General features: G+C 50.5%; 1 protein-coding gene and 2 long non-coding RNA genes across 7 annotated transcripts in view; 1 reads left to right on the top strand and 2 right to left on the bottom strand.

Annotated features, from left to right (window-relative positions):
• LOC132374971 (uncharacterized) overlaps positions 1-8,879 on the bottom strand; it is a 103,237-nt gene extending 94,358 nt beyond the window's left edge. For all 5 annotated transcript variants that reach the window (XR_009505854.1, XR_009505858.1, XR_009505855.1 and 2 more), the window contains exon 1: positions 8,733-8,879. This is a non-coding gene — a long non-coding RNA (uncharacterized LOC132374971). The remainder of the gene's footprint in view (positions 1-8,732) is intronic.
• On the top strand, positions 8,397-9,474 carry LOC132374972 (uncharacterized). The gene is made up of 2 exons (XR_009505859.1): positions 8,397-9,036; positions 9,168-9,474. It is a non-coding gene; the product is annotated as an uncharacterized LOC132374972 (long non-coding RNA).
• Positions 9,475-10,678: 1,204 nt separating this feature from the next.
• Positions 10,679-26,385, bottom strand: LOC132375328 (uncharacterized). The gene is given in 8 exon segments (XM_059940592.1): positions 10,679-10,741; positions 11,347-11,418; positions 11,561-11,668; positions 12,305-12,696; positions 12,699-12,838; positions 14,073-14,198; positions 26,077-26,146; positions 26,346-26,385. Coding segments are annotated over 8 exon segments (1,011 nt in total).
• Between the last annotated feature and the right edge of the window lie 468 nt (positions 26,386-26,853).

The following is a 26,853-nucleotide window of genomic DNA, read 5'->3' as shown; positions in this document are numbered from 1 at the left end:
GGGAGATACTGATAAGGCATACCTGTCTACAAGATATATGGAAGCTTATAATTTGACCCACTCCTTCTTGGGCTCCTCAGAGGGTTACAGAGTGGTTAGTTGGAGGGATTTAGCCAAGGGTGGCCTTGTTCTCGGTATTGAAAAAAAAAAAAGGTCCTCAAAGTGATGATGATGTCAGCTCTGTTGAAATAATCACCATCTGGGGAAACACTCTAAATGGACCCCAACAGCAACCCTGGCTTCTGTACTAAGCTGAGGAGAATGTGTCAGATGATTCAAGAAAGACATTTACACAATACAGCCTCCTACATGCCTTAGAAAACCATCATTCTGTCCCATAAAATGTCCCAAATCTACACGTTCATCCAGAACTGCACATCCCTGTGAAAAATGAAGCAGTTTAAAATTAAAAAATAAAATTATAGTGTTGTTTGATAAGGATCTTGGGCAATTTTTCAAGTCACAACCGTAGTTAGCACTGTGGTTTGAGTGACTTAGCTACTGTTTTTCTGACATGGCCTTCCTATAAGCAACCAGGTTCCTGAAGATAAATGCAAGAGGGGAAAAAAAAATCCAGTAATCTTACTATTGCAAGTTCTAAAGTTTTAGAAGAAAAAAATGAGTACCACATTTGACCACTCCCAGTGGCTAGATCTGAGTGGCACACAAGGAGGTGGCTTCTCAGTCTGCTCAGAGCCTCCCCCTGCCAGAGACAGGGTGGCTCTGATCCCACTAAGCAGGTGGGAAAACTGAGGTACACAGAGTAGCCTCACACAGCTGAGCCGAGCCTCACACAGTTGAGGATCCCTCAACTGACTCTTAGGAGTCATCCTCTCTCCCCATCATGAGACCATTGAGCGGCAAGAGGTGTTGGATGACAGGCACAGTCCAGGACTTCACCAGCAGGTGCCTCTGTCCATGTTGGACACTCTGCACAGCATTCAAGGAAGTCAAAGATCCTTTCTAGCTCAGTGTACTAAAAAACATCTTTGCCATTCATGACAACAGGGAAAATCATTCTCCTTTTAAAGTTCAACTTGGTGGTTACTGTCTCTACTTTCTTCAATTTTACTGTCCTTCAATTGAACTGGACCTGGCACATTGGGCAGAGGTAGAGCCCATCCTCAAAGAGTGGACGGAAGGAGACAGAGATGCCCCTACCACAGGACAAAGAGCTAAGTGCTGGACCAGGGGTTGGCAAACTATGCACAGAACAAATCTGGTCTACTGCCTGTTTTTATACCATTCATGAGCTAAGAAGAGTGTTTATATTTCTAAACGGTTGAAAAAGTAAAAAACAGAATATTATCACATGGCACATGAAAATCATACGTAATTCAAATTTCAATGTCCACAAATAAAGTTTTATTGGAACATAGCAATGTCCATTCATTTACCTATTTGGCTGCTTTTATACAACAGCAGAGTTGAGTAGTTGCTACAGCAACCATGAAGCCCACAAGGCTTAAAATATTTACCACCTGGCCCTTTACATAAAAAGTTTGCCAAGCCCTATTCTAGACTGCACTTGTTTGTTATATCCAAAGTTATTTGCTTTGGACTCTGGTCTTCTCCCCTGAGGTCTTTGCCATTATTGTAGCAATCTGACTTTTGGCATTCAGATGGTGGGCAGTTGTCAGAAATGGCAGCTGTGTGTCTTCAGGTCCTGTTTTCCTTTTTTTTAATTCCATGTTTCACTGCCTGCACAACCCACCTTCAGTTTACCTGCTAGTCAGTTGTTGGGTTGGAGGCCAATCAGCTTGAAGCCCCTATGGGCCCATTCCAACATGGACTCTGGCTGATCTCCAGCTCTTCAGGACTGCTGAGAAGGGCTTGCCAATTCATACCGTGGTTTTCTCCAAGGCCTGGTACATGGCCTTCCTATAAGCAACCAGGTTCCTGAAGGTGGCCAGGTTAAAGTACTGGCTGAGCAGTCTCAGGGCCACCTGCTTGCTCAGAGACACCTCAGAGAACTCACCATTACCAAAACACTGGACCCATCTCAGGCCAGAAATGACCTAGGGCTTGAAGGCAGCCTTCCAGAACACCACCATGACAAGCCACCAGGGAAAACCCTTGTGTTTTCCCAGATGAAGACCTTTCCTGATCCCTCACTGCCCTTAAGTCTCTGTCCTCTGCAACTTCCTTCAGGGTCTCTAAGCTCTCCTATGGGATATCCTGGGCACAGGGAATTGCTTCTTTTTTTTTTTTTTTTTTTTTTAAATAAATTTATTTATTTATTTATTTACTTACTTATTTTTGGCTGTGTTGGGTCTTTGTTGCTGCTCGTGGGCTTTCTCTAGTTGCAGCGAGCGGGGGCTACTCTTTGTTGCAGAGCACGGGCTCTCGGCGCACGGGCTTCAGTAGTTGTGGCACGTGGGCTCAGTAATTGTGGCTCGCAGGCTCTAGAGCGCAGGCTCAGTAGTTGTGGCGCACAGGCTTAGTTGCTCCACGGCATGTGGGATCTTCCCGGACCAGGACTTGAACCCATGTCCCCTGCACTGGCAGGGGGATTCTTAACCGCTGCGCCACCAGGGAAGCCCCGGAATTGCTTCTTTGGGGTGCCACATCTTCCATTAGGTCTGGGGTATGGTAGGGGCTAGCAGGGGACTACCATACCAGGCCTGCCCTAGATACTGCCCATTGCCTCAGGGACTTGGTAGTTGAAGACTTGACAGGAAAGACATCCACAGGACTCCTATCTGCCAGACTTGAGCGGGGCACTGGGGAGGAACTATGCCTCTCCCAGTTGGAGACACAGACACTATTTCAGGTTTGACAGCTAGGCTTTCAGATGGAATCCTGGTTCCAGAAAAGAGTTTTGGCATCACTGGAGTGTCAGAGCCAATCCCATCTTCCCCTTCAAGTCAGCGCCCATCCGCTCCTGACTATAACTTAAGAGGTCTAGACACCTCCCTCTTAGACAGTCATAAACTTGATCTGCAGCTGCCACTGGTCTCTGGGGTGCCAGTGGTCTCTAGGACTAGGGCAAGGGAGCATCTTTGGCAATGGAGTACCGGTTGCTATAGGCCCTATGGGTGATGCGGAACTCTTTTCTTCCCACTGGTATTCTCCCCTCTGCTGAACTGTGTAGTGTCTCCTTTCATTGACTCCTTAAGTCCAGGGGTTCAACTCTGGCCACTTCAAAAGAGTAAAGGTTGGCCCTGCTGAGAACTTGGCTCAAGCATAGCTTCCCAGCCAGATGCTAGGCATTCAATGCCTTGGCTTCCAAACTTCTCTGGCACTGATACCAAAATTACATTTACTTGGATCCCGGTATCAGGGGTCCCCAAGATCACCATCCCCCCCCCATTCAGTGACTCACTAGAAGGACTCTAAGGATTCAACACAGTTGTACTCACTGTTAGGGTTTATAACAGCAAAAAGATATGCAACAGGATTAGCAAGGGAAAATGACACAGGCAGAGTCTGGAGAAATCCAGGCACATGCTTCCTCATGCTCTCTCCCTCCCATAAGGGGACAAAGTGAGTTTCCAACAGTGAAAAATTCAGTAACATATGTGCAGAGTTTCTACTCAGGGAAGGCCACTAAAGCCTCAGATGCCCAAGGTTTTTATTGGGGGTTAGTCATGTAGGCACCCTCTGCTGAGAAGGTATAAAAATTCCAGACTCCCAGAAGGAAGGTAGGTGTCAAGGTACAATGAACTATACCTGTTAGTTAGGGAATAGGTCAAGTGACAAGTTCCCAGATGCCAGCAAAGGGCCAACCTTGCAAGCAGGCCTTCTAAATATAGCAGCCTCAATCCTACACTGTTAAATCTTTCCACACATTCTCTTAGCCCTTGTACCACCTGCTGGACACAGCTCACTGACTCACCTGTTAGTCTATCAAGGGAAGCTCTGAGCATCCACCACACAGGCTATAGCTATGGAGCCCACAGGCTGCTGCTTTTGCTACAAGGAAGTATCATGGGCCTGATCAGGGAGCGGGACCCACCTCCTCCAGCCCCACTTCCACAAGCACCAGCCCCTGCCCTCCATACCTGGAAAATCACAAATGGGAATAACATACATTAATGGGGGATCCCCAAAGTCCCCCAAAACTTGAGACCCTCAGCCCCACAATATACACACCTGCCTTGGTGTGAGTGCCAGAGAGGGAAAGGCCCCTACTGGAGCCACACAGCAGCCAGAGGCTCCCCTCCATCAGCAGTGCCCAGCTACAAAGCCACCTGAGCACTGCGTGCTCCCGCCAGCTACCTCACTCAGGACCATTTGGCACAGCCTCCCTCCCTTCTTCCCATCACACTTTGGCCTTTGTCAGCCATCTTAAAGGAACAGGAGAGGAGGAGACGGGAGGGGAAGAGATCAGGTCCTCAGCTAGTAGCCCAAGGTCTGGATTATCAGGTTGCTACTAGCACCAAACAGCTCAGCCACTTTGGATAAGCCCCACGATTAGCATACTATTTCTTTTAAGGCAGAGACTTCAACAACCCCCACTACTCTCACGTCTCCAACTCTTCATGGAAGCGGCAGGTAATACCATGGCCATGACGGAACAGTACCTGGGCTTCTATTCTCAAACCCTGTGCAGGGCATGCAATGCCCAGCTTCTGGCTCTGCTGGTCTAGGTTCCAGCTGTAGTCAATTCCCTGTGCTCTAAGGAGTTTCTACAATACTGAGTTTTGAACCAAGTCCCATCAGTTAGGTAGAGCCCCAGGCCCTACACTGTCTTCTGGGAAGCTGTCTATCTTCCATTCCAGTATCTGTAAGGCATATGACCCCATCAGAAGTTTGCATTATCTGTCTCCCCACAAACCTGAGTCAAAGACCTCCAGCAACATGGCCCAGAGAAAGGCAAGCAGTGTTAGGGAACTGCTGTTACAGAACCTGAAGTGCTGCAGACTCCTTGACTAGAGTCTCAGTCCACTGCTGACTACTGCCCCTTTGTGACCACTCAGGTTCTCCTGCTCCAGTAAGCCTTCCTGACTCATACTCCAATGCCACAGGCAGAGGTGTAACTCCCTCTTATGTCCAACCTGGGTCTCTTCTCAATCACACCACACTACATGTTTACGTTTAAGTTTCTCCATTTATCTCCCTTCTAGAATGTGAGTTTATTCAGGAGATCATAATAGGATATGCAGGTAGATGAAGAGTCATACCATGCTTCTGGACAAGGTGAATTATACTGCAAGCCAATCAATTCCTTCCAAATTAAATAAACTCAATGCAACACCAGTCAGAATCACAACAGAGAATTATTATGGCTCTAGACAAGATAATTCTAAAATTCCTTTAAAGAAAATATATAAGAATAGTCAAGAAAATTATGAAAATAAAGACTAAGAAGACTTGTCTTCTAAAATATGACAACACACTGTCAAGCCATAGTAAATAAAAGTGCTTTAGCAGTAGTACAGCAATAGATAGAGTAATGAAACAGAATAGAAAGAAGGGGATGCATACGTTGAACTCTTTTCAATATGACTATTTATTTATTTATTTATTTAGGCCGCATCACGTGGCATGCAGGATCTTCGTTCCCCAACCAGGGATCAAATCCATTACCCCTGCAGTGGAAGCACAGAGTCTTAACCACTGGACCGCCAGGGAAGTTCTTCAATATGACTTTTTAGGAGAGAGGAAGTTGAAGGGAAACTCTGACCCTGAGACTATGCCAATTTGTCCTCACCAATCTATAAAAGCTGGAACAGAAAAAAGAAAGTCCCCAGATATAACTTCATGTTCTTACAGTCTTTTTCTGACTTATCCTATTTTCTCCAGGACTCCCCCAGCTACCTGTCCCTGACAGTGCTTAATACAATTCTTCAGACATTTTTGTAATCCTAGCAATTAGGGTAAATTCCTCGGACTGGATTGTGCTATTCCCAAGTATTGGCTTTCCTTCTCTGCAAACGGGTTACACTTCCCCACCCACTGACATCAGGCACATACAAGTGACTTGCCTCACCAGTGAAATGTGAGTGGAAATGACGTCTCTCTTCTAAACAGGAACTTTAAGAGCCACTGTGTGGTTTCATCTCTCTTGCTCTTCTCCCTCTGTCACAGTGCTCCTTGCCCACATAGGGTCTGCCCTTTCACCCTTGGTCATGGATCTAAAGGACACGAAGTAGAGCCAAAGCTAACCCAAGAGCCAAAGCTAACCCACTAAGGGTTAGATAGGATTCCAGTTAGATTGCTGTTGTTAGACTGCCATTGAGATTTGAGGTCATTTATTACTGCAGCATAACTTATCCTACACAGCTCTTCTTTTAGAACTACCACTAGCAGTAGCTAACACTGATTAAGCATGTACCACTTACCAGGCACCGCGCTAAGTCCACTGCTTCATTAATCTTCATGACAAAGCCATGATGTAAATACTGCTGCTACCTCTATCTCACAAAAGAGGGAGCCAAGAACTGGGAAGTTAGGTCACTGGCTCACAAGACTGTATCACTCCCAAGTGGCAGCGCCAAGCCTAGTATCTAAGTTTCTGGTTTCAGAGCAGCTTCACTTATCACTGCTTCAATAAATGCCTATCGAACCAACGACTGAATGAAAATGCAGAGTGACCAGACATCTAGAATTCACACTGAAGAAGCCAGACTTTTCAGACTCACATGGAGAAAAGGATCACTATCTGACTGATAAGCTAGGTTATGCTCTGGCAACAAGTGACCTCCAAAACTCTAAGTGCCTAAAAGCAATTAAGGTTTTTTCCCCCCTCCCTCATGATACAGGTCAATCACAGGTTGGTCATATCTACAATTCAGATTGCAGAGTAAGAAGGATGGAAGGATGAATGAATGGATGGATGGATGGGTGGGTGGGTGGAAGAAAGGGCAATCTAATCATAGTATGTGGCAAATATGGCATCTCAACTCAGTGAGGAAACAGTGCCTCTTTAATAATTGGTGGGAGCAAACTACCATCTACACGGCAGTTCAGTATCTATTAAAAGTGTAAACATGTCTTCTAAAACCATTAGAATCTTCTTCACCTTGGTAGAAAAGAAAACATGAGTCTCAGGAGACATTTGGTTGTGAGAGATGCATCCTCCTCCAATCTCATGCTCTCAAATCACCATCATGTCCTTACTTTTCTCTCTACAGCACAACCCACCCCAGGAAGGCTCATGGTGGCTAGGGAAAAGGGGCTGAAAAAGCCATTCTGCAGGAACCTCCAACAGAAACATGCAATGTGGTAGATACAGACCCCTCAGACAAGACAGGGTAAGAATGCCCTCCAGACACATCAGCTCCTCTAGGAAGCCTTCCCCAAGAGGCTAGGAAGGCTCTACCAGATGCAAAAATATCCCTTCTCACAGGGCAGTGCTATCCAAGAGCAATATGAGAGCTACAGTGCCAACCAAATATGTAATTTAAAATTTCCTGGACTTCCCTGGCAGTCCAGTGGGTAAGACTCCGTGCTTCCACTGCACGGAGCATGGGTTTGATCCCTGGTCGGGGACCTAAGATTCCGCATTGCCCCGCCGTGCAGCCAAAAAAAAAAAAAAAAAGTGAAATTCGGGACTTCCCTAGTGGCACAGTGGTTAAGAATCCACCTGCCAGTGCAGGGTACACGGGTTTGATCCCTGGTCCGGGAAGATCTCACATGCCGCGGAGTAACTAAGCCCGTGCGCCACAACTACCGAGCCTGCACTCTAGGGTCCATGAACCACAACTACTGAGCACGCGCGCCTAGAGCCCGTGCTCCGCAACAAGAAAAGCCACCGCAATGAGAAGCCCGCGCACCGCAATGAAGAGTAACCCCCACTCTCCGCAACTAGAGAAAGCCCCGGCGCGCAGCAGCGAAGACCCAACGGCAGCCAAAAATAAATAAATAAATAAATCTTTTAAAAAATAAAAAGTGAAATTACCTTTAATAACATTTAACCCAACATATCTAAGATATTATCATTTCAATCAATATTTTATACTTTTTTCCCAGCCATCTCTCTCTTTCTAAAAAATATTTATTTATTTACTTATTTAGGCTGCGCCAGGTCTTAGTTGGAGCACGCGGGATCTTGGTTGCAGCACGCGGGATCTTGGTTGCGGCATCTTTAGTCGCGGCATGCAGACTTCTTAGTCACCGCATGCATGTGGGATCTAGTTCCCCGACCAAGGATCCAACCCGGGTCCCCTGCATTGGGAACGGAGTCTTACCCACTGGACCACCAGGGAAATCCCCCCAACCATCTCTTGGAAATCAGGTGTGTATTTGACACTTACAGCACATCTCAAAAAGACGTTAAATTTTCAAGGATTAAAGGGAAGTGTAGTCTTAGCAAAACAATAACCTTGTGTCTGATGGAAAAATGTTTTAGACTTCTTCATTATTCAGTTAGATATTAATTAACAGGAAGTAAAATTAAGAATGCAGTTCCTCAGTAGCATTCGCCACACCTCAAGCGTTCAATAGTCACTGGCAGCCAAAGGCTGCCGGAGTGGACAGCGCAAATGGGACCCCCACGGCGGAAGTCGAGGCGGGGAGATTTGGAGAAGTAGTTGCAAACCACGAGGACAGGGTACTGGACACCACAGGAGGAAACCCCGCCCCACCCACAAGGAAGACGAGCAGTCGGGAAGTGTGATCTGCACAGCCCACAGCGCGCACCCTCCACCTCCACACCTCCTGAAGGACCAGCCTCAGCCTCGGATACCGCCCACGCCAGCCCGGCGCCTGAGGTCGGAGCGCCGGAGGGAGGGGGGGTGCGGTCACCCTCTTCTCGCCCTGGCACTTCGCCAGCTCGCCCGACTCACCGTCCGCTGCCAAGCCGGAATTGCTCCTGCGAGGTCCACATCTGCGCCTGGGTAGGCGAAGCGGCAGCAACAGCGACACTAACCTGGGCGTCCACTCGCTAAAAGCTCTCACAGCCCGCCCCTGGCCACGGGCGGTGCAAAGGGAAGGACGTGCGTCTGCAGGAAGTGCGTCACGGCGCAGCGCGTGGCCTGCCGGGAAGCGTAGTTTCGGACCAGAGCGCGACCCTCGCGGTTCGGAGAAAGACTGTATTACCGCGTTGACCTGCTGATTTCTCCTCCGGCACGTTTTCTGTTTTTACCACTGGTACCCATAAGCAAAACGTAGTCTTCTTTCCATGCTTTTGAACATTCTATAAATAGCCTTATAACGTATCTACTAGCTCATTTTGCAGTTTCTTTAATGATATACGGTAATCCGTTCATTTTTGTTCACAGCTGTATGGGCTTCCCTGCTGGCGCAATGGTTGAGAATCTGCCAATGCAGGGGACACGGGTTCAAGCCCTGGTCTGGGAAGATCCCACATGCCGCGGGGCAACTGGGCCCGTGAGCCACAACTACTGAGCCTGCGCGTTTGGAGCCTGTGCTCTGCAGTAAGAGAGGCCGCGATAGTGAGAGGCCCGCGCACCGCGATGAGGAGTGGCCCCCCGCTCGCCGCAACTAGAGCAAGCCCTCGCACAGAAACGAAGACCCAACACAGCCAAAATAATAAATTAATTAATAAATTAATTTATAAAAAAAAGAGTTCTATTGTAAAAATAGGCCAATATTCCAATTGGCTATTATCCTGTATGTCTCCTTGCACACCCATGGAGAGTTTCTCTAGGGCAGCGGTTCACAAACTTTTTGCTGCAATAATCCTTTTACACTCTTAAAAAGTACTTTTTTCCTGTTTCATTGAGATATTACTGACATACAGCACTGTATAAGTTTAAGGTGTACAGCATAACGATTTGACTTACATATATTGTGAAATGATTACCACAATGTTTCATTAACATCCATCATCTCTATAGATACGAAAAGAAAAAAAAATGTTTTTTTTACTTGTGATGAGAACTCTTAGGATCTACTCTCTTGACAACTTTCAAATATACCACACAGCAGTGTTAACTATAGTCATCATTACATCCCTGTACTTATGTATCTTATAACTGAAAGTTTGTACTTTTTACAACCTTCGTCCAATCTCCACCCACACTCTGGTAACCACAAATCTGATCCCTCTTTCTATGAGTGTGGTTGCTTTTTGTTTGAATGGCATTGAGAAACGGCCACAGTGATGTGTTCAATGCCAGAGGAAAAGCCATGAGGGGTGGGCTTTTCCAGAGTTACGACTGTCAAGGAGAAGTGAAACGTTATGGGTATTGTAACTGCAGGCTTAGCCCTGAGACTGAACGACTCTGAGCGTTTAACAAATGCCTGGCCCCTCCGGACCGTCACCTCCATGTGAGCAGGGACAGCATCCCCACCAGCACTGCACACAGAGCAGGTCTCCTTAAGTCCCTACTGGGGGTTGGAGGAGGAGGGCAGAGGCGTGTGAAGGGCACAGGAGGGACCCGAGAATGGAGACGCTGTGCTGGACCTCTTGGCCCTGCTGCCTCTCCCCATGCCCGCCTGGAAGGAACAGCTGCCTCACCCATCTCTATGTTAACAGGAGTGATCCTCTCTCTCTCTCTCTCTCTCTCTCACACACACACACACACACACACACACTCACACACACACCCACACCCAAGAGGACTCTCAGAGTTAAGGACTTCTTCCTGGTAAGACGGAGGAGAGGAGATAAGTGAATTTGAATGCGTAGGAAATTGTTTTCAGAAGAATTTATTTTTCAGAGTCCAAAAGTCTGAGCCAGGATAAGCTGATTCTTAGCACTATTCACTGGGCTGAAATATCCCAAAGATATCTTTGATTCTCTGACCAATTCTCTCAGTCTTTTTGCCTATCTTCCCCTGCCTCTCCGGAGCAAGCGAAACACCCAGCGTAATAGCCGCGCACTCTGAATCTGTGAACCAGGAGGAAACAGACTTCTTTTGGGGACTGGCTCAAGATTAAGACAGGACCACACCCCACCTGAACACCCCCATTCCTGGGCCACTGCAGGAAGCTTGGGGCCCCAATTCACTTCCAGTGTGACACTTGGAGCATGTGGTTGAATACCTAAACTCACAGACAGATGAGGAAACTGGGGCCCACAGATGGCAAGGGGTTTCCCAGGATCACAAGCCCATCCCAACAAAGCTGGACTGGAGCAGGGGCTGAAAGCACATTACTCTAGTCAGTGCCTCTCAGAATTCAGCACAGTCAGAATCTCCTGGAGGCCTTGTGAAAATGCAAATGGCTGGGCCCCAGCCCAGAGTCTGATTCAGGAGGTCTGAGTGGGGCCTGGGAATCTGCCTTTCTGTCAGGTTTCCGGGTGGGGACCCCACTTAGAGAACCACTGCTCTAAGGGATGGCAGAGCCCGTCCTGGAGACCTGGGGCTCAGGTGAAGGAGGGACCAGGGTAGGAGGGCCTTTCTCTGCCCTCGAAGGGGCAGCGGGTATTTGGTCCAAAGGATGTTCCACAACCCATCCCATTATCAGTTCCACAACACAGAAGGGGCCACTCACCTCATTACAGTTTATGTCAGATTGGTCCTTGGACTGGTCCAGGGTGACTCTCCCCACACACTGTTTCACCAGCTGGAAAGGGAGGCTCGAGGTCAAACTGGAACCCTTGAGTCATCACCTCCCAAACTCAACACAGGGGCTGGAAATCTTCCCCAAAGCCCCCTGTTCAGATCCCTGGGAAGCATCTGCCAGTGCCCCCAGCCCCCAGCCTCACCCCATTCTCCTTGAAGTCACACTGCTCCGGGGGCTGCTGCGATGTCCTGGGGCACACGGTCTCCTTCACCGTGAAGCTTACAGGCTTCGGGGTGTCCGGGTCCTCGTCCTGGTCCAGGATCAAAGTGGGGTGACTAAGCTGAGCTCATGCTTCCTTCTCTGATCTGTCTCCCTGCCCCCACCTAGACGGCAGCCTCTCCAGCCCCTCCTGTGTGCCTGGCCCTGGGCTTGGTGCTGGGTGCACAGGGGAAGGGGGCAGAGCCCACTCCTGGCCTCGTGGGCACACAGAGAGCAGGAGGGGACCTCAGACCAGCTCTGATGAGAACACCTTCCCCACGGAGGGGCAGAGGCAAGTCAGGGACCACCTGCAGGGAGACATATTGTCACTGGCACCTCCAGGCTGAGCAGAGTCGTTCCTGGGTAGGGGGACACCGAGTTAAGAGGGAACTTAAAGCAGGGAAGTCACATGGCAGAGCCAGTGACCCCCCTCTATCCCTGGAGCTCCCAGAGAACCCTTAGGCCCAAAAGGGGTGTACAGGGCGCCTGTTCCCACAGTAGAGATGCTAAGGCAGGAAGCCTCGTGCTGGGAGGGGACCCAGCTCTGGGAAGGTTTCCTGGAAGAGGTGGGAGCCCACCTAGAGGGAGAAGTGCCTTCCTGACAGGAGGTACAGCCTGAGCAGAGGCGGTGACAGTGTGGCCAGGGCTGGCGGGAGACAGCCCACTCCCCAGGGCCCTCCTGACTCACGGCCTTGGGAAGTGGGTCCAGCTCCAGGAGGCGGTAGAGATTAGCTTCTGAGGACCGCTCGTTGAGGCGATCCACAGCACGGAGCACAGCTTCCCTGTAGCTGAGGGCCTGGGCGCTGGCCGAGGGCACCACTAGTCCCAGCAGCAGTAGCCACAGTGGCCACCGCCCCAGGGCAAGGCTGGCCCTCTGAGTCTCCATGGTCCCCAAGTCGGTCTCCTCCCAGCATGCAGGACCATCCTTTATGTCCCTCCTGGGCCTGATGCAATGGCCCAAGCATACTCCTCCCTGACCTGCCCCATCCCTGATCTCCTCCCCGGCTGTGAGCTGGACTTGCCTCAGCCCCTGCTGTTGCCTCACGGGATTGCTGGGCAGTGGGAGCGGGAAGTCTCCTGCGAAGGTGAAGAAATGGTTTCTCCATCTCCCTGACAACATCTTGGCCTCTCCTGGGGCCCATGGGGAGTGTCAAAGGCAGGGTTGCTCAAGAGCGTTGAGTCCTTCAGGAGAGGGAGGACCAGGCTCTGTCTTACGTCCCCTCTGCCTCCTCACTCTGGCCTCCGCAGGAATAGGGTAAAGGAGTGTATTCGGCACCAACCTCCAACTCCAGGCACTGTCTGGAACCCAAGCGGCACTCAGTTAACGTTGGATGAATGGATGACAGCACCAACCCCTACTAGAGTCTTACCCGCCCAGCCTGTCCCTAGGCAGACTTCAACCTCCACCTTCCTGTCCTTGGGTCCAGCCCTCCGCCAGTCAGGGGCTTGGCTGCATCTGTCTCCTGTCCTGGATTCATCCACACTGTTTTCTGGGTCAAATAGTTCTTCACAGGTCCCCACCAGACATGGCCTGTTCCCCAGACCCCTCCTCAACCAAGCATGGGAGGGCTCATCTGCACTGGGACCCCAATTCACTGCCGTCTCTCACACTCCAGGCCACTGCAGGCTGGCCAGTCCTCACTGGATCCAAATTCACACTCAAGCCTTGTCTTCGACTACACAGACTCTGGGGACCCCTCTGTCCTCCTGAAATGGCCCTTGACCAGTTCTCCCCTGATGCCCCTCTCCTGGGTGCCCTCCTGCCTCCCCCGTGGCTCCTGCTCGGTCTCCTCCAAGGACCCTCCTCCGAAGAGGCAGGGCTGGCACAGGTGCATCCGGGCTGCTTCTCCTCCCAGTCCTCACACACTCCTGGCCAAACCCCTTCTCAAGATACCAGTTATCAAGGACACACATCACTGGTCTGTATCTCTGAGCTCAAGACTCCCATGAGTGCCCCTGGTTGTCCGCACTGGGCTGTTGGCTGCTGTTGGCTGGGTGCCGCCGCAGGAGCCCTGAGCTGAAAGCCTGGGAGCCCCACCTGCTCCTTCTTCCTCCTGAGGACACTCCCTCTGGCCTCCCACCAGCCCGGCCCAGCTCCTACCACCGTCTTCTCTCCTCTCAAGCGTAGCCACAGCCTCCGGACTCCACCTTCTCTGGTTCCAGGCTCTCCCCAGACCATTGTCCGCCCTCCACACCATTGTCTAGGGGCTCACGCTAAGCACTGATGTGGCCATTTCCCCCGCTGCCTTGAGGCAGGGGCGTCAGGGTCTGGGTCTTGATGCTCCCTGCTGCCCTCAGCCCCTGCCCTGCAGGCCTCAGGTGTCAGGCTGCCCCATCCACCGCAACCACTCAGACAGCGCTGAGCCCCCTGCTCTTCCCCGTCTCTGCGCCTGATCCCTCTGCTTGCGCTGCCCTTCCTGGGGAAGGCTTCCCTGACCTCCAACCAGAAATGGCACCTCCTCCTCTTGGCTCCCACAGCCTCAGGAAGTCTCTTCTGATTTGACCCCCAGTGGCTCCCTGTCCAGCGCTGTGGATCAGACACCAGGCTGCGGGCACCGGTGCTGGGGATAGAGGCAGCACAACTGGGAGAGATAATGGCCCAAAGTGTTAGAGGGGCCACAGGCCAAGAAGGAGATTCTTGTACAGTTTTCTGGAGGAATGACCATGTGGTTGTGAGGCCTGGGGCAGCTCCTGGACTCAGTTGGCCTGCGGGACTCTTGGGGGCTTGGCCAGGGCACCTCAGAAGGTGGCAGCCTGGATGGATGGCGCTGGTTGCGCACTCAGCCTTGGAGAAGGAAGGAGAGCTGGGCTTCTGTGCAACCTGGTTTCACAGTCCAGGTGTTGCCCCAGGGGCCTCTTGGTCAAGCTGTATTCTTTCCCCAAGTCGAAGGAGGAAAAGCAGATGATCACAGTAGAAAATAATTAGCAATACACATGGTTACTGGCTATTAGGTAACCCTGAAATCCTCCCTGTGCTTTCCTGCCTCTGAAACTTTGCATTTGCTCACTCTTCCAACTGAAGTCCCCTTCCCCATCCTCCCTGGATCCTGTGTAGGCCCATAGACTGCAACTCCCGTGGTGGGGGCCTGCCTCCCATGCCTCCAGTCTGGCTTTCCTGGCTTAGTCCTCACAGCCTGTCAGAGTGGAGGTCTTCTCGGGAGACACACCACAGCCCTTGTCCCCAGGCGGGTTTGCCCCTGACTCCACATCTGGTCCTTGAGAAATCCTCATGCACCTTTCACCCCAACAAAGTCAGGTATGAGGCCTGATCCTGCGTCTCCCCTCTCCTTTGCTCCTCCCAGCCATCCCTCCTGTCCGTGAGACTCTGGGCAGGAAGGGGAACTGGACCTCAGGCTGCTGTGCCCCCAAATGTTGGGGAACACCCACCAGCTCCCTGAGTTGTCCAGTTCATGAGGAAAATGAAACCTACAGGTTAAATCACTCAAATAAGGATCTACCATCCAGGAAACAGGAGACCCAAGACTTGGACCAAATGCCCCGACTCACCCACCATGCTGGTCGTCTCACAGGGACCAGGGGAGGGAATTCGGCCCTCCCTCCTGCCCTCTGCAGTGAGCAGGGAAGGCAGCCACGGCTGCTGTGAGGGTGGGGACTTGGGTCAGGGCTGAGTGTCAGGACCCTCTCTCTGCTTCGGGTCAGCTTCTTCCTTCCCACTTCCCACTTCATGTGAAGCAAAAAGCTGCGGCAGGTTACATCCTCTTGGAAAGCCCTCAGCCCGGCTGGGGTTTCCCAGGCACGGGTTTGGTGAAGGAGGCCAGCTGGCAGGAGGGCAGCGCCACCCTTCTCTGGGGGTGGGTACATAAAACCAAACAGAGGCTGCACCCGACACACTGTAGCCAGAATACTTGGTGGCATCAGGGTGACCGTGCTGCTGCTGCTGCAGAGCCAAACTTGAGGCCAACCTCCCTCCCTGTCCAAGGACCTGAGCCTGCGCCAGGCTCCGACTCCGGATCTCACCACCAGCCACGACAACAAACATCCAGCCAGCTCCTCTCCGCAGCACCTGGGGCTGCGTGACAAGGTGAGCTGGTCCCAGGTGGAGGCTGAGTGGGAGGGTGCCTGAGCTTTGCAGAAGAGGGCCACGCTCACAGCCAGCCCCAGACATGGAGCAGACTGGTGGGCATGGGCACCATTCCTGTGAGTGGGTTTTACTGGGGGCATGGATGTAGAGATGACAGTTGGGGGCCGAGGCTAGGTCTATCCCCAGAGGGTGACAGAGGGTGCTCTGTCCCCAGAGCCTGGGGACTCTGGATGCCTCGGGTACATCTGAGAAGGCACATCCTCCCTCATTCTTCTACCAGGACAAAGACCTGCAAACCCCCAGGATCTCAGGGTCTGCCTCCTGGAGACCACGAGCTTCGGCAGGAAGTGGGCTGAGCCTATAAAGACATCGATTTCCAGGAGGCTGGAGTAAGACAGGGCACTTCACACGAGGCCCACACACCCCTCCACCTTTCCTGGGTGCCTACGTGGTCCCTCCCCACAGACTGGCATGTCCTAGTGGAGGTCTTAAGTCTGCTTGTGGATGCCCTGGGAAGGTAGAAACAGCCCCTCCAGAGGCTCCACCCAGGTTCTGACATTTAGTATGCGCTTTTGGAAGTAAAGAGAGAAGGGACCATCTCCTGGGGAGAAGGATGGACTGCAGATCAGAACACAATTTCCTTTGATTCCATTTCTTCAGCCCTACCTTTCTCATGATCCCAGGTCCAACTCAATAGATCCAGGTGGCACCTGCTTTTCTTATTTCCGAAAAGTAGTTTGGAAGCCAACAAATATTAAATCAAAAAAGAAAAAGAAAATGAAAAAACAAAACAAAATAAAGTAATCTGGAGATTTTAAAGGCACCTTTCTGACTGCTCACCATCAGTTAAGAACCACTGATCATGGCTCCAGCAACAACCCCCCGCCCTCGGGAGAACTTCCTTTCAGATATCGAGCTCGATTAAAACAACACACAAGAGAAGAGCCTGGGGAGGTGGGATTGTAGATTGGATGGGGATGGAGACTAGGAGGGCTGTTGGGTGGCAAGACTTTGGGTGGGCTAGAGCTGTGTTTGGTGAGAGCCATGCTGTGTTGGTGTGAAACCCTGGCTATGAAGTGGACACGAGACGGATCCCCCTGTTGTCCCTGAAGCTGGTGAAGCAAGGGGTTCCCTCCATGGCTCCCTGCCATGATGGTCACCTGTGTGCCCATGGGCAACCTCATCGAAGTGAGTTTTCTTCCAGTGGCACCACTGAGTGGGGTGCCTGGGGTCCATCCAGTCACCAAAGCAACAACCCTAACAGTAATCCTTGGGATGGTCATGGAAACCACACTGTGAGGGGAGCCTGGGGCCCCTTGTGTCCTGTCCCTCCTCACAGCCTCCCATGGACATGGTGTCTATGGAGACCTGAGTCCAGGGATGTGACCTGTGTGTCTGGTCCTTCAGGGTACAAAGGGCTCCTGTACATCCACCTCCTCTGAACTCACAGTGCTCTAGTCAGGTAAGCAGGGCTTACCACCAGTCTCATTAGGCCAAGGAAGAAACTGAGGCCCAGGGCAGGGTAGGGGTGTGGCCTTGGGAAGCAGGTCTTGGTCAAGTCAGGGTTGATGGCAGTACTCAGAGCTCTGGCTCCAGTGTGAGTTTTCCTTGGTCCAATATGGGGCCTCCTGTCTCTCTCTTGGATGAGCCCCTGGCCGCCTCTGTCTGGCCCACCAAACACCACCTTGGCCAACCCTGCATCTCTCCTACAGTCCATTGCTTTAAGAGGCCTGGAGACTCAACTTTTTGACCTGCTTTGCTATGAGCATTGAGGGGCTGCTCTGGGGGTCCCTTTCTGCCCTGTGCCAACTCCCACTCTCTTTCTTCCCTTCCTGAGCTGTCCCCTGCCCTCTGGATGCTCAAGACCATGGGCGAAGACAACACGTACACGTTGGGCAAGTATGGAGTGAAGTAAGTTGCACTGAGAATGGCTTCTGGGGCCTCCTTCAAGTGTTGTGGGAAAGGTGGAGCCACTACTGGCCAGGGTCAGCTACATAACTTGCAAAATGAAAACATGGGTCCCTTGGCTCAAAAATTATTAAGAAATTCAAGCTCTCAGAAGTCAGGAGATTGGAAGAAAGAGAAAAACTCCACTGGCAGTTGACGGCTTTGAGGATGGAGAAAGATGAGCCAAAGCCTGGGGACAGCCTCTAGAAGCTGAGAACAACGCCAACCACCAGCAGGCAAGGGATTCACGACCTCAGTCCTACAAGCACAGAGGACCAAATTCTGCCAACAAGCTGAACGAGCTTGGTAGTAATTCTCCCCTAGAGGCTCTCGAAAGGAATCCAGCCCTGCCGTCTTGGCTGGGCCTTGTGAACACAGAGCAGAGAAACCCATCAAGCCTCCTGGCATCTGACCTACAGAGCTGCCAGGGTAAAGTTTCCCTTTGCATGCCTAAGAGGAAAAGAATGTTGGCTCTAGGAAACCTCTCTGAGCAGTGATGACATCACAGAATGGAGTGAGGTCAGGAGAGACGAGCAATCACCAAACTCACCCAAAAAGACCGTGGGGAAGAGTGGCTCCCGTCGCAGGACACCGCTCAGTTTCATCAGCAACAGCAGACTCAAGCTGTGTGTTCTTGTACTGATTCTCTTCCCTACAGTTTTCACTGCCTCAGCAGCACAGACAGGACGGCACAGCACGGAGCTTGGGGAGGGCATCAACACGCTGGCAGGAAAGTCCACCGAAACGGAGAATAAGAAAGGAGCACTGGCCCACCGTGAACTGCATCCCCTGTCAGATGGAACAAGGCTGGAAGCTTTAACCTCCATCACTTCTGCAAGGCCTTCAGGGTGAAATTTAAAAGGACACAAACACAGCTTTTTCTTGACTAAAAGACTGTCGAGTGACTTAAATTTCTCACACCATTTTATACACTACGTTTTATTTTTAAATTTTTTTTTCATTGCTCTCATGCATTTATTTATTTATTTATTTATTTATTTATTGTTGTTGTTCCAAAGACTAGTTTTATTTATTTATTTTTCACATGTCCACATTTCCGTATGTGACAGTCCTTTCCTTTTCTTTTCTTTTTTTAAAATTTTTATTTATTTATTAACATCTTTATTGGAGTATAATTGCTTTACAATGGTGTGTTAGTTTCTGCTGTATAACAAAGTGAATCAGCTATACATATACACATATCCCCATATCTCCTCCCTCTTGCATCTCCCTCCCATCTTCCCTATCCCACCCCTCTAGGTGGTCACAAAGCACCAAGCTGATCTCCCTGTGCTATGCGGCTGCTTACACTGTGTTTTAATGTTAGGTAGTTTTACTTGCTTTCATTTTGATCGGGGTTTATGTGTTTGTTTATATTTTGCACTTGTTAATACGAGACATTCGTGGGATGTTTCTCACAGGTAAACTAAATCTTTTCACTGTCCTTCTCGCTCTGTACATGTATGTATTTCTAGTCATCATGCATGGTCATCAGTGAGTTCTGTCTCTATAGGCTGTCAGTTTCTATTAGAGGAAGGACTGCTAGGACCTCATGGTACAGCAAACAAGATCAACAACAACAAAATCATAAATAATGAAAAAGACAGAAAAAAAGAAAACATCAAAAAATAAAAACAAAAACTTCCCTAACTCTCCCTCCTACCATGGAACTGACTCTTTCCTGGCCCCTCCTCCCCTTGCCCTCTTCTCTCCCCAAGCAGGGCACACTGCTTACCTCTGTGTGTGGAGCCACAGCAAGTGGCTGGAAGGACGGAAGCTCTAAGAAACACCTCTCTCTGAAATGGAGCAGGACCCTATGATCCTTGCCCCCCATGTCCTCAGCCTGCCTTTTGTCTGTAGAAAACTTTAGCCAAAGAATAAGTTTAACCAGAGAAGTGAAAAAATTCAGGAGCAAAGAAAAGCAGTCAAACAGGACAAAACAATAATAGTTTAGTCACTGAGCAAAGTTAAGGACTTTTAGTTCCCTCTCAAGGGCTATAGATAATGTTCTGAGCCACATCCTGTGAGCTGTCTTATAGATACTGAAACCCACACCAGGTGGAAGAAGTTAACTACATGATGCCCAGGCTGTAGCCATGACAGAAGCTGCCACAATTCCGAGAACTGGCCTCAAGGAAATGGGAACAAACCGACCCTGGAACTGAAGATTAACTGTACTTAAAACAATCAAGATGACGCTGGTCAGACCTCCACGTGAGCAATTTCAAGATGACCGTCAGAGCCGACGGTACTGTTTCCGCATGTAACCCCTCCCTCTGTCTATAAAAGATCTTGTCCACTGATTGTCAGTGGCGGGGAATGGGCGTTTGGACACCCTCCAAACCTCCCCACCCTCCCCACCTTACCAGCATCCGAAATAAAGCCAACTTTCTTTTCCACCAACCTTGCCTCATTATTGGCTCTTGAGCAGTGAACAGCCAGACCTCACTTTCGGTTACATCACAGTGGGTGTCCCCTCACCTGACTGGGCTCCATCTTTCCCCATCCTACACCCAAATAATGTCTTTGAATCTTTTCACCACTACCACAGAGCCCCACCCAGCCAGTCAGCCATAGTCTCAACTGAGAGGAGAAGGAGCTTCTTAGGGGATCCCGTGCTGAAGCTGGCGGCGGCCAGGACGAAGGGCCTGTTGTACTCAGGCAGTGGGCTCCCAGGAGGATCACAAGGCCTTCTGCCAAGATCCGGATCAGCTGCAGTTCAAGCCTTGCCTGCAGGGCCTATATGCTTATATGCAAGGTCACTAGGGTAGAGCCATTGCCCTACAATGCTACAACCCAAATTTTCACATAACCAACTGAATTCTTTTGAGAGACATAGGCTGCGCCCTCACAGCCTGTACTGAAGGGCTGTGGACCCAAGTGTCTTCTGTGTCTTAGGCAACATCAGGCGAGAGTGACCGTGACTATGACTCCCAGGAGGATGATCAGGCCCATTGGAACACAGACCGGCCAGGCTCCCACCTGGAGCCAAATCAGCTAAGTGTATTATTATTAACCTAGATGCAGCAAGTTGGCAACTGCACATACCCCACCTCAAAAGCCAGCAGGAAGTCTAGGGCAAGGCACTCTTTATCACCACAAGAGAGAATTTAGACTAGTTTGTGTGTTGTGGGTAAGTATAGGCCAGACTTTCACATACTAAGTAGCAGCAAGCTCAGCAGGAGGCGTTGCGCATGTGGGGTCAGAATCCCACAAGCATTTAAACTTAGAACAGTTACTATAGTCTGTGCAAAATATATAAAAGAGTTCAAAATTTCATGATGAGGCTTAAAAAAGTCATATCAGTATCCAGAAGGTCAGTCTTGTTCTGTCCTGCTTGGTGGAGGCTGTTCACTCCTGGGGGCAGCAGTTGCGGGAAGGTTTCCAAGAGTCCTTAGATCAAGACTCTTCATTGGCCGCTGATCAAGCTGAGGATGAGAGTAGCAGTCTGGGTGAAAGTGGCCAGATGCCCTGCGGACAAAAGCTGAGAGAGAGGTGAATGGTGCCTCCTCCCACCCTTGACGCTGTGAGTCGAAGGCCTTCTATTCCCATCAACCAGGGTAGTTACTCTCTTCACAACCAAGTGGTCGAACGACCAGTCCCTCAGCGATCACTGGTCTTGTCTCCAGTCCTCCCCTTGTCTCACCGGCGCCACGTGCCCAGACTCCTCCCTACGTGCCCAGCAGCTTCATCCTTATACTCCTTGACCCATCATAGACCCATCATAGAACACCTTGACCCATCATAGAACAACTCCCTCTGCCCTGATGGGGGGCCCACACCAGCAGGACCACCTTATGGGCTGTCACCTCATGTTCATGATCGTTACCATCACTGCCCCTCCTGCCCTTCCAGCAGCAGGGCAGGCAGCACAATGAGCACTAGGGTAGTCTCGCCCGCCACAGGGCTCTTCTGGGCAACTTGCAAATTCCAGTACTAGGAGCTTCCAGGGGTGCATGGGAAGAAGAAAAGTGGGGTGAGAAAGATTACTCATGTGGTTGGAGAGTCTTCCAGATTGTGTGGGCCTCCTCCCTCATTTCCGAGGCTCATAATTAAACATTCTACGTAACTAGAAGGTGGTCTTCCAGGGAATCGGCCCATTTAGAGCTCAAGCTGCCTTCCTTAAGTGTGCGCTCCTCTGGGAGGTGAGCCTTGGTGTCCACTCATCCTTTCAGTGTTCCCTGTCAGCGTCCACTCCATCTTCCAATGGCACCGACTGCTTGGAGATGAGACAGGGCATTAAAGGTCCTGGGAGCGATCTGGGTAACTGTGCACTCCCGGTAGTTCTTACCGTAAGGCAGTGCCATTGTGGATTGGATGTGTTTTGTGAATCCAGGTGTGAAGCATAGACCATCTGAGAGTCCTGGAATACTATAGGCCACGTATGCTGTGCCGATGGGGATGGCATCGCTGGTTATTGCCCTGGCGTTCCCTTTGTCACTCAGCTGTGGAGCTGGCAGTCAGCCACACTGGTCAGGCTTCCTTGGCCTCAGGTGCTGGCTTCGCTAGGCCTTATTTTGAGTTCGATGCTGAATGTAGATGGATCACCATGCCCTGTGTGATGGAGTACCATGCCCTGTGTGATGGAGTACCATGCCCTGTGTGATGGAGTATCCACATGATATGGGTCCCCACCTGGGCAGTGCAGATTTGATTCACTTGTTGATTCCATTGACGTTATCCTTGAATGGCCATTTTCCATGGGCATCTGCAGGAGTCATGAACAGGGGCTGTGGATGCTGAGCAAAGCATTATGTTTTGCCATAATGTTTATCCCCACAAAGATTGGGACTTGACCGTTCAGTTGTCCCACGGCCAGGCACCTGACCACACTGTCAGTTCATGGTGTACTGTCCACGAATCAGTGAAAAATGTAACAAGGTGAATTTTGGGGGGTGTCTTCCAGGGCGGCTACACAGCCCACAACTCCACCCCCTGAGCGGAGCACCCTTGTCATGCACAGGTATAAACAGGTATCTTGGAGGCTGAACAGCTGCACGTGGTGCAGCCCACACACCTGCCTTTAACTTAGCTGATCCATCCAGGAACAGGAACAGGCATCTTCAGGAAATGGGTGAGCTAAAGATATGAGGCTATAATCCAGATGTGTCAGTGATTACATTATGTAAGTGGCCCTGTGTTAACCAGGTTTTCTACTTTCTGTTTCTGATGTTTTCACATCCCCTCCCAGGGTTAGCAGATACCTAGAGACAGCAGACTCTCTCCCTCAGCTGGCCTTTCACATGCAAACTGACCAGCACCCCACCCCACCCTCTCTGCTGCTGAGACTCTAACCCCCTGTCCTAATCGCCCCAGGGTCAGGCATCAACAACTTGGGCAGCCCCTACACCCCAGCCCCAGCTCACTGAAATTACTCAAGCTAGCCGATCCTAAACCTGGTCAGCCTCACCCTCAAGCCTCGTCCATTCCTTCCCTGGAGAACATCACACGGGCTTCCCCGCAGTGCCCCGCCCTGGCTCTCTGCCTGTCACTGTCCTCTCCTGTGGGCCAGCACGACCCGCTCCTCCCCCCGGGAACTGTGAGCAGCCAACTAGCTCTGCACTGGCGATGGGCTCCACACCTGAATAAAACCCAAACCCTGGGGACCTAGAAACCACTGAGAGAGACAGAGACAGAGAGGGAGGAAGAGAGAGGGAGGGAACGAGAAAGAGAGAAACAAACAATTTAGGCAAAATGTAGGTGACCCTGGGAATAGAGAAAAGGAAAGTTTATTTGTACATTTTCTACTTTTCTGTAAATTATTACCAACTAAAATGTTTTTGAAATTTTTAAAGTTACAACATTGAGTGATTGCATAAGCATTACATTCCTTTTATTTGTAACCTGCTTCTACTCTTCGGTCTAATTCTTGCCCCTAAGACCTTGCTATAGTTGCACGCTTCTCTTGGAAATAATGAGTCAATAAAACATTATTTCCTTTTATGTTGCTTAAAACATATTTTAACCAGTATTAATCTAATTTTTGTAAATTAAACAGAATAAATAAAATTTTCATTTACATAAATGTACACAAACACACTGCCACAAACACCCACACAACCACACTGACACTATACCCCTACACTCACATATAAACCTGCACACGCCCACTCACAACGCCCGTGCACACATGAATGCCCAGCCATACATACACATACACACCCCTGAGTTACACACACACACACACACACTTTATACACTCCTCATACACACACATCCACACACACACTTTAGAAATCCCCATACTCAACTCTACTGATATATCCCCACACAGAAGAAACATCCCACACTCATAAATCCCCCACAAACCCACACACACCCAGACACACATCCCACCTACACATTTCAGACACACCCTGACACCTACACATATACCCACAAACTCACACCAACATTCATTCTATACAACCTCACATACACACAAACTACACTCAAACCCACACACACACTCTCACACACCTAGGAACACAACATACCGATACTCTCACAAACACACTGCACAACACTTCCAACACATACATACACCTTGACATTTTAACACCCAACAATCCAACCCCCATCCACACACACACAGAAACACAGAAACCTTTTTGAGAATAAAAGGAGGCAAAAGCCTATGGAAATGTTCCAGATTAAAGGAGGCAAATGAGACCTGACAGCTTCTTGACACACCTGACCCTAGGCTGGAACCCATACTGCAGGTGAGAAACTCTGTAAAGCACATGATTATATCATCTGACATGTAGGAAAAAGTATTGTATCCATGTAAGTGTATAGAGTTGATAATTGCTCTGTAGTTACATAAGAGGCTACCCCTAATCATAAGAAATACAAATAGAATTCTATGAGGCTAAGGAAGCCAGCTCTATCTACCACCTTAGCTTTAGATAACTTCTCTATGTTTTGGTTTCCTTCTCTGTGACAACACGGAATAAGTCTATGTTCTAAGTAACAGCTAGTTCTCCGTTTTACCGACAGTAAGTAATGTTGCCAGTGATTTGAAGAGTGGAGAGTCTAGTTTCACAAAATCTCATTCGATAGAGCTGAGATTCAAAAGAATCACGAATAGAAGATTGAGTCCCCAGGGGAACCCCAGCTGCTAGCCTGCTGCCTGCCAAGACACCAGGGCAGAAAAAACCGCAGGCAGTCCCCCTTGGAGGTCTCCATGAGCCCTCAAGCTTGCCCTGCAGTACCCATAGATGGCTAGCGGGGGCGATCTCAGAGCAACACCTGCAAGTGCCTAGTCTCCCTAGGCAGCAGCAGCATTTACTTCCCTGCCAGGGCGCCTGCGCTGCTACCAGAAAAACCACCTCCCAAGGGACCAACTCATCCATTAGGTACAGTAGGCACTGTACCTACGGACCATGATACTTCTAGGGACCCACAAAAATATTTTAATTTTAATTCCTTTTATGAACAGAATATTAACATGACTATAATAGCAATGAATATATAACATTATATCTAGCCATGATTGTATTCAACTTTGTACGAATGCAGTTATAAAATGTAATTTTTAATACTTTTCTGTGGATGAATGAGTCCACGAAGGTGAAAGTGCCTAGGGCCCATGAAAGTGACAATGTAGCCCTCTGTCTCCCCTGACAGCGTCCTGCCCTGCTCTGGCTGGGATGACACAGAGGCAGAGTGGCACACAGGAGAACAGGGGGCTGCAAGTAGGACCCCAGGAACCAGGGCAGCCCTCACCCTCGGACTGAGGCTAGAGAGACCATGGGGGCTGAGGGACAAGACTTTGGGGCTCTGACTGGCAGGGGCATCACTGAGCCCACCCACAGGCATCAGAGCACAGGCGGTCTGGAGGGTCCCCCGCCCTACTGGGCCAGCTGCTACCTTCTAACGGCCACATGGGAAAGGCTAGTGCAGAGGGGCCAGTTCAGTGCCCTCAGGGAAGTCCGCTGTGTTCACAGGCTGCATTTAATTCATCTCCTCCTGCTCTGATGGGGATTCCAAGTGTCTCTCTGGGTCCCTGCACTGACAGATGAGCCGGCACTGTGCCCTGAGACTAACACACTCTAACTATTGTCTCCTTGGCTCTCTCACCCTCGGTAATTCACATTCGGCCCCTATGAGGTCCTTGAACTTCCTTCTCTACCTAAATGACAGACCAACCCTTAAAGGAGATAATGCTGTTCCCAATTACAGACAGAGAGACAGAGGCCCAGAAAGATCAATTCTCCTGCTCAGGGCCACACAGGCAGGAGAGCAATTCCTTTCAGACATCTAGACCCCTCAGAATTCTCTTCCTCTGCCCCACTGAGGCTGACCTGGAGTGCCCTGTGCCATCTCGGGAGCCCCCAAACTAACTCCTGAGACCTCACTGGTGGGGCTCAAGGGCAGGGTCCACAAGGATCTTGCCTGATTACAGCCCAGATTCCCTCCTCGGCACAGCAGGGGTCTGGGGGATGGAGAGGCCTCTCCTTGTCCTCACTCATTCCCTCCCTCTTCCTTACCTCTTGCTCTCCTCCACTCGCTGTGTTTGGCTTCTGTGCTGCCCCCCACTGAAGTTAGTGGCCTTCACATCTGCACAAACAATAGGAAAATATTAGGAGTCATCTCCCTGGGCCTCGTGGGCTCCTGTCCTACTCTGACCACTTTGTAAAATCCTCAATGCCCCTTGGCTTACAGCACCACGCCCACCCCACTCCCCTCCTGCACCACCACCCTGGACGCCTCGGGCTCGTCTCTCTTCTCTGCACATCAGGCCCCGCACCTGACCCACCTGGAACGAGTGGATGAACTCTGCACAGCTCCACCGCCATCACAGGCCACGTTCCCTAGAAGCAGAGCCTCAGCTGGGAAGTGAGAGGCATCTGATTTATTGAGGGCTGTTGTCGGGAGGAGGGAGGTGGAGGGGAGCAAGATAGGGCAGAGGAAGGAGCTGAGCAGGGACGTGTTCTACCCTGAGACGAGCTTCAGCCTCACCCACAAAAGCCTGGAACCCCTGCTTTAGGACTGACTGAGGCGGGGGCTGGACTTTGATGTCCCCTCATAGTCAGTCCCCATCCACAGGCTGAGGGCAGAGCGGACACAACCCCCCAGGCATCTCCTGGGAGGCTGTGAAGGCAGCTGTGAAGGGGACACCTGTGAGCCATTAGCATCCGTATTGCACATTTCAAACAGCTGGGGGACGGGGGGGGGGGCAGCCGCCCAGTGAGGGGGATCTGGGCAGGGCACTCACAGCACCTACTGCCCAGTGCCCCGCCCAGGGACCAACATCCCTCTGGCAC

The sequence above is a fragment of the Balaenoptera ricei genome, chromosome 11, assembly GCF_028023285.1.
Source record: "Balaenoptera ricei isolate mBalRic1 chromosome 11, mBalRic1.hap2, whole genome shotgun sequence".
Lineage (NCBI taxonomy): Eukaryota > Metazoa > Chordata > Mammalia > Artiodactyla > Balaenopteridae > Balaenoptera > Balaenoptera ricei.
This window is presented reverse-complemented; position numbering and strand designations above follow the sequence as displayed.